We start from the raw sequence: 7,419 nt of genomic DNA, 5'->3' as shown, positions 1-7,419 counted from the left end.
GGCAACGATAAGCAGGCTCCTTTGCATAAAGTCGATCATGCACCTTGTAGAAGTATCGTCCATGTGACAAACCAGTGAGAGGATGATAGAGCAGCAAATCCAAAAAAGAAGCACGCGGAAGCAAAGACGCTGATACATGCAAAAGTCTAAAGGCATAACTAAGCATGTGCAAAAAGACGATGGCATTCATACCCAACACAGAGCTGCATCGAGTAGCAAGGAGAGCACACCTTGTAGAAGCATCGTGCATGCAAAAAACTAGTGAACAGCAACACAAAGCATCGAATCCGAGGAAAAAAGCATGGCGTTGTAGACCCATCTGCAGAAAGTCAATCCATGCACCTTGTAGAAGTATCGTCCTTGCGACAAACCAGTTAGAGGATGACATAACAGCAAATCCAAAAAAGAAGCACGCAGAAGCCATGAGAGCAATACATGCAAAAGCCTAGAAGCAAAAACAAGCATGCTCAAACAGACGATTGCATGCATGGTCACAGAGGAAGAGATAGCTAGCAAGGAGAGCAGACATAGAAGCATCGTAAACCAATACATTGAAGCACGCCAACCATGCAGCAAACGACAGTCCATGTGGATGAGCCGAACATTGGCAACATAGAAGGAAAAAAAGCCACGTGGAACAACAAAAAATTTAATCAATCCAAAGGAACGCGTGTTGGCCAAAGTTGTGACCCAGGTTGTGACCAAACAAGCTTTCCACGCGAATTAGAGACATATTAAACAGGGTTTCCACGTGAATCAGACACATACAGAGTTATTCTAGGGTTTTCTTCTCGACACGGAAATACAGAGAAGATAGAAATATGGCCACTTCTGAGAATGGATCCGCTGCGCCTGCCGCTTACAGAGAACCAGATCGAGCTTGGACTCCCCCTCCACCTTCCAGCCATGGATTGCGCCTAAACAACAGCTTGTCTGGCTCCAAAAAGCCTTTTCTCACCAGCGATGGCTCCCGCCGAGGTATGATCCAAGGAGCCTTGATGCTAGTTATAGAATTTCTGCTCTATGTTGTTTTTCTGTAGCATTCCATGCCAGGAAAACGCAAAAATTCCTGCTCACCTGATCATACACTTTTTAAAGGGTTTTTATTTGTATGGAGTGTCGTCCATGTATGGTTTTGCTTTGTATTGAGTGTTGTCCATGCAGCGGCTTTCTTCGCATCAAGTGTTGTCCATGTAGGAGTGTCGCCCTTGTCAGGTTTTTCTTTGTATCGAGTGTTGTCTATATATATGGTTTTTTTCACCTTGAACCGACCATTAGTTCTTCATCCTTGGCTTGTTTCGAACATGGCAAAGACAATGCCAAAGCATTTAGGATGTGCATCTTCACACCAGCAATCTTGATGGGTTGGTAATGTATTCTTTGGTGCATTCCTTCACTTACAATCAAACAACAGGGATGTACCAATACCTTTTTCAAATAAATGGCTGCATTTGGCATATGAAAATAGTAGCTTGCATCATGTTGCTTATGTAAACAAAGTCCCTTCATCCTTATGTGAAAACCCCACAAAATAAGTTCTTTTATGATAATCTATTGTGTTTTGTTCTACAGTCACTTGGTACATTTGTGGGCCAACAGTATATGACTCATCCCATGTTGGCCATGCGAGAAACTATGTAAGCTTTGACATCATACGAAGAGTACTTGAGGTAAGTGGGATAGTTCTTTTCAAAGTCGTGCGAAGAGAATAATGGCTTTTGTAGGAGCAAGTTTTGATTTCGGCATTGTTGCACTCTCCAGGGTTATTTCAACTACCATGTTTTCTATGTGATGAACGTAACCGATGTAGATGATAAGATAATTAATCGAGCACGGCGCAACTACTTATTGGACAAATTTTTGAAAACAGCTGGAGAACCCAAGGAGGTTTGATACTTGCTTTGCAAAGTAGAAATTGATTGTAAAGCTGATGTCTGATTTTTTTTTCTCTCACAATCCGGAAGCATGAGAGCAAGGTAATGTAGCCATATTAGGATCTGTTAGTCTTATGTTTTATGGCCTCATTGCACTGTTGCAACTTTCATTTTGATAAGAAGAATGTCTAGGCAATGTATTCAGTGCAAACTATTGCAGATGCCAAGGATCAATTTTACCTTGTGACGGCTTAAGGCTCATAGGTCACGTTGAATCAATACCAAAGCCGATGAGCTTGTTGTCAAGAGAGGCATCCCACATTTAGAGAACTGACCAGGCCATCCACCAATGATCTTTTGAAGTATTGTGCCCGTCAAATTTGGAGAGGTGAAGAACACGACCCAAATTGATGTGACGCTTGCTTGATTATTTCAATGAAAGTATAAATGCCTTTGTAGTTTACAAGGTGCCTCTTGACATCATTGCTTATGTCACACACACAAATATCTAGATATTATTTGATACCCCTCTAAGAGGTGGTCTTTCACCTCAGCATGGTGAGAGATGCTATTGACAGGATGCAGACTAGGAGAGCACGGGATCATGATGGACTCCTCACCGAGCATTTCTCCCATGCTAGGGACATGAATGGGAGAGAGAATTAGGGTTGGAGATTCATGTGGGAGACATACACAGAGAAGCAAGGGAGAGAGAGAGAGAGAGAGTTGTGGGGATAAGTCAACTTATCAAGATGAGTGTGTGACTCCCCTATCACACATGTATATTGCACTAGTACACATAGTGCACTTAGTACATTAAAAGTACTAAGTGTACTATGTACTATAACTTATGGGCTTGTACACACTATAAGGGTGGGCATTATGCCTTTACCCCAAAAACCTCCCACTTAAAGCCAAAGTGCCCTTAAGTAAAGGAAAAGAAAAAATCAGCATGTACATGATAATATACAAGGCCATATCAAGGCTGAAACTGGCCTCATCCAATGCCCATCAAGTGTCTGCAATGAGCAAACTGCTCCGGAGGCAAACACTTTGTCAACAGATCAGCCGGGTTGTCATCCGTATGAATCTTAACAAGCTGAATTTGCTTCTTCTCTATCACCTCTCTAATGAAGTGATACTTCACATCCACATGCTTCGTCTTTGCATGAAAGACAGGGTTCTTTGCCAACTGGATGGCACTCTGACTGTCACAATGCAACAATGGAATATCCCCTGTATAACCCAAATCAACCACTAACCGAGATAGCCATAATGCCTCCTTGCAAGCCTCTGTGGCTGCAATATACTCGGCCTCTGTAGTAGATAAGGTTGTGCACTTCTGCATCCTGGATATCCATGACACAGCACCTCCTGTGAATGTAAACACATAACCGGTAGTAGACTTCCGGTTATCTGGATGACCGGCATAATCCGAATCCGTGTAACCATGCACTAATGCATCCTGTTTGCCAAAGCAAATGCACATATCCTGTGTGCCCTTCAGGTATCTCATGACACCTTTCACTGCTTCCCAATGCTTCTTGCCAGGGTTGGCCATGTATCTAGAAACCACTCCCACTGCAAATGCAATGTCCGGCCTAGTAGCAACCATGGCATACATGAGACTGCCACAAGCTGAAGCATACGGAATCTTGGCCATATCAGCCCTGTCTCTATCCGACTGTGGGCTGTCCATAGCACTGAGTTTCACATATGGAGGCAAAGGAGTACTAGTTTTCTTCCCCCCGTCCATATTGAACCTCTGCAAAACTTTGCCAATGTATTCCTTCTGAGACAAATACAACACATGCTGATTTCTGTCCCGAAGTATCCGCATACCCAAGATGTGATTTGCATCACCCAAATCCTTCATATCAAAGGTTTGATGCAGTCTCTGCTTCAAGGCATCCATCTCCTTACGAGATTTCCCGGCAATCAACATATCATCGACATACAAGATGAGGATCAATAGACTGCCATCCAAAGCTTTCTTGGTGTATAAGCAGTGATCTATGTCACTTCTCCTGAATTTCTGGGATTTCATGAATGTATCAAATTTATGATACCATTCCCTTGGTGCCTGTTTGAGCCCATAAAGATTCTTTTGGAGCTTGCATACAAGCTTCTCCTTTCCACTTACTGCATAACCCTCTGGCTGCTGCATATATATCTCCTCATGGAGCTCACCGTGAAGAAAAACAGTCTTCACATCCATCTGAATCAAATCCAGATCATCATGAGCAACCAAAGCTAATACAGCTCTAAGTGTGGTCATTTTGACCACTGGAGAGAAGATCTCATCAAAGTCCACACCATATTCCTGCTTGAAGCCCTTAGCCACTAACCTGGCTTTGTATCTTAGCTTAGCATCTGGTGCAACTTTGAGCCTGTATACCCACTTGCATGGCAAAACCTTCTTGCCTGCAGGCAAATGCACCAACTTCCATGTTCCATTTTTGTGCAGAGAATCCATCTCTGACTTCATGGCACGCTCCCAAAGAGCCTTGTCTGCCCTCTGTAAAGCCTCCTTATAACATGAGGGCTCCCCACAGTCAGTAAGCATCAAGTAGTCAACCCCTGGAACAAACCTGTCAGGGCCCTGGAGGGTCTTGTGGACCTCCGTACCTAATGACCATCATTTGCAGGTTGCTGTCCAGCCTGCATATCACCTATTGGTGGCTCCTGTTCCATGCCAGAAGGCTGAAAAATCATGCCCGGTATCTCCTCTAACTGTGGTATATCCATAGGGATATCTTCTGCCATCTCTGGCTGTCCATTTGGACTATTTTCAGCACCATTTAAGGGCTGGTTTTGCTGCTGTAATGGCTGATTTAAAGCCCTTGGTTGTTGTCCATGATGTCCATCATCATCAAAGATGACTCTGCCAGGCTCCTGTTGCCTTGCAAGCTCCTTATACATGCATGTTTCATCAAAAATGACATCATTGCTGCGTATAATCTTTCTATTCACGGGATCCCAAAGTCTATACCCCATTTCACCCCTGTCACCATATCCTAGGAATATGCATTTGTGAGACTTAGGATCAAGTTTGGTGCGCATTTCCCTGCGTATGTGCACGTACGCAACGCAACCAAACACTCTCAAGTGCTTGTATGACGGAGGCTTCCCTGTCCATACTTCCTCTGGCACTTTCCCACCAAGCCTCGTGTTAGGTGACCTGTTTATAAGGTGAACGGCTGTCATAACAGCTTCAGCCCAAAAACCATGAGGTAATGCAGCATGTGACAACATAGAACGGACCTTCTCCTGAATGGTCCTGTTCATCCTCTCTGCTGTCCCGTTTTGTGGAGGATCATAAGGAGTAGAAAGCTCCCTCTTGATGCCTTTAGCATCACAAAAGTCCTGAAACTGTTTGGACATATACTCTCCACCATTGTCGGAACGCAAAGCCTTCAGTGTTTTGCCAGTTTGATTCTCAACAAGAGCAACAAACTTCTTAAACACTGAGAATGTATCACTCTTCAAACGAAGAGGATAAACCCACACCTTGCGTGTGGCATCATCAATAAAAGACACAAAGTATTTTGCCTCTCCCAAAGAAAGCTGAGGCATCTCACATACATCTGTATGCACAAGCTCTAACTGAGCATCTTTTTGTCCAAGAGCTTTCTTGTGGGGGCACTGCAGTTGCCTGCCATATATACAATGCTCACAAAACTGAAAACTTGAAAACTTTAGAGAAGTACCCCAACAGGACACGCTAGCCCCTTTACTGGTTCACATGTTTAACATAGCTTTATGTGAGGGCTTCCTCGTTAGCTGGTCATCGAATACTATTGTACCCATCTTTTGAAAGCAGGTGACCCCATGGACCCCAACAACTATAGGACTATCATGATTGGTCACACCTTGGCCAAGATTTATGGTTCGATTTTGGAGCATGAGCTTAGTAGATGGTCCGAGGAGTAGAGACTCAGAGCATCAGGGCAGGCAGGCTTCACGAGAGGACACTCCACACTAGATCATATCTTTACACTACGGGGGATCATTGAAGAGGGGAGAGGAGAGCTCACGGGAAATGGATATACTGCTGCTTTGTGGATTTCCGCAAAGCTTTTGATATTGTCCCACGGGCCAGATTGATGAGGAGACTGCAGGATATGGGAGTGCCAGCAGAGATGCTGTGGGGGATCATTACACTCTATGAGTCAGTCACAGGTAGAGTATGGGCTCCAGGAGGTGACTCAGAGATCATACACAGCACTATCGGGGTGAAGTAGGGCTGTCCCTTGTCTCCTACTCTATTTGGTCTATACATTGACGAGATCTCGGATTACATAGACAGACAGGGAGGACCAGGAGCACATTTGGTAGGAGTCCTGATACCGATCCTCTTGTATGTAGATGATATTGTTCTTATTTCTAATTCACCAGAGGGGCTGCAAAGGCATTTGGATGCATTACGGGCCTTTTGCGAGGACCGGAACCTTACTGTGAACCTTGGAAAGACCAAGGTCATGATCTTTAACACCTCCTCACAGTGGATAAGTAGATCTGTAGTACAGTTTACATAGAGTGGAGAGCCTGTGGAGTATGTTACCTCATATGTATACCTTGGGATCACGTTTTCTGGACCTCAGTTCTCGATGCGGAAGGCGGCCGTTGCTAGATTGATGAGGGGATATGCAGCCCTTGGCTCGCTAGAGAGACAATGCTCACAGATACAGTTTCAGAAGCCGAGAACGAAGCTTTGTCTATTTGATACTCTAGTTACACTTGCACTACTGTATGGTGCCCCCATTTGGGGTCCTAGCTTATACCACAGGAGGAGACAGAGGAGAGAGCCGGCCGAGATAGATATAGAGAAGGTATATGATGGGTGGAGGCTGATGGAGAGACCCCTAGTGGCGATGATCTCACGCATGATTAGGAGTAAGCCATCAGTGCCACGTGAGATTGTGCGGGCAGAGATGGGGGTTGCACCGGTAGTGACAGAGGCTCTATTCCAGACAGTGACATACTAGCATAGGCTATGGGAGCTTCCACTTGATAGATACCCTCGGCTAGCCCTGGAGTCCTTGAGACAGTTGACACTTGAGGGAGATACAGAGTGCTGGTATGCATAGGTAGGCACTTGGTTTGGCATGCATGGTATGCAGATGGAGGCACTCCCCCCGTTCGAGTACATCATAGAGGCCCCGTCGTTTGCTCTCATCTGCACAGAGCGAAACAGGGTCATCAGGATGGACATTGTCAGACTTGATACTTAGAGGACATGGAGTTCACCTAGTCGTCCACTGGGGAGATACAGAGATCACCTCCTATGCCTTACAGAGGATGGGTTCATCATTCGTCCACGCTACATGGACATACACCTATCCTCTGGGGTGAGATGTGCGATTGGCCAAATCCGCACCTCGTCCCACCAGCTGAGAGTGGAGACTGCCAGATATGGGCCTAGGGCGGTCGCACCAGAGGACAGGATATGCCAGCTTTGTCACACAGAGCCCGAGACAGAGGACCATTACATATGCCGATGCCCTGTACACTATGAGATTCGGGGGAGGTTCCACCACCTCTT

General features: G+C 45.2%; 1 protein-coding gene across 3 annotated transcripts in view; it reads left to right on the top strand.

Annotated features, from left to right (window-relative positions):
* Positions 1–651: 651 nt before the first annotated feature.
* The window catches only part of LOC147606006 (uncharacterized), a 93,151-nt gene continuing 86,383 nt past the window's right edge, over positions 652–7,419 (top strand). For 2 of the 3 annotated variants that reach the window (XM_086792953.1, XM_086792952.1), the window contains exons 1-3: positions 652–978; positions 1,573–1,670; positions 1,762–1,887. In XM_086792953.1, the coding sequence (XP_086649079.1) occupies positions 822–978; positions 1,573–1,670; positions 1,762–1,887 (381 nt within the window). In that variant the 5' untranslated portion in view covers positions 652–821. Of the gene's footprint in view, positions 979–1,572; positions 1,671–1,761; positions 1,888–2,178; positions 2,263–7,419 lie in introns of those variants that run through there. The other variant, XM_086792954.1, reaches the window with a different exon arrangement.

The sequence above is a fragment of the Cibotium barometz genome, chromosome 58, assembly GCF_041138505.1.
Source record: "Cibotium barometz isolate CiBa-2024 chromosome 58, ASM4113850v1, whole genome shotgun sequence".
NCBI classification, from domain to species: domain Eukaryota; kingdom Viridiplantae; phylum Streptophyta; class Polypodiopsida; order Cyatheales; family Cibotiaceae; genus Cibotium; species Cibotium barometz.
Note: the sequence above shows the minus strand (reverse complement) of the source record. Positions and strands in the feature narration are given on the sequence as shown.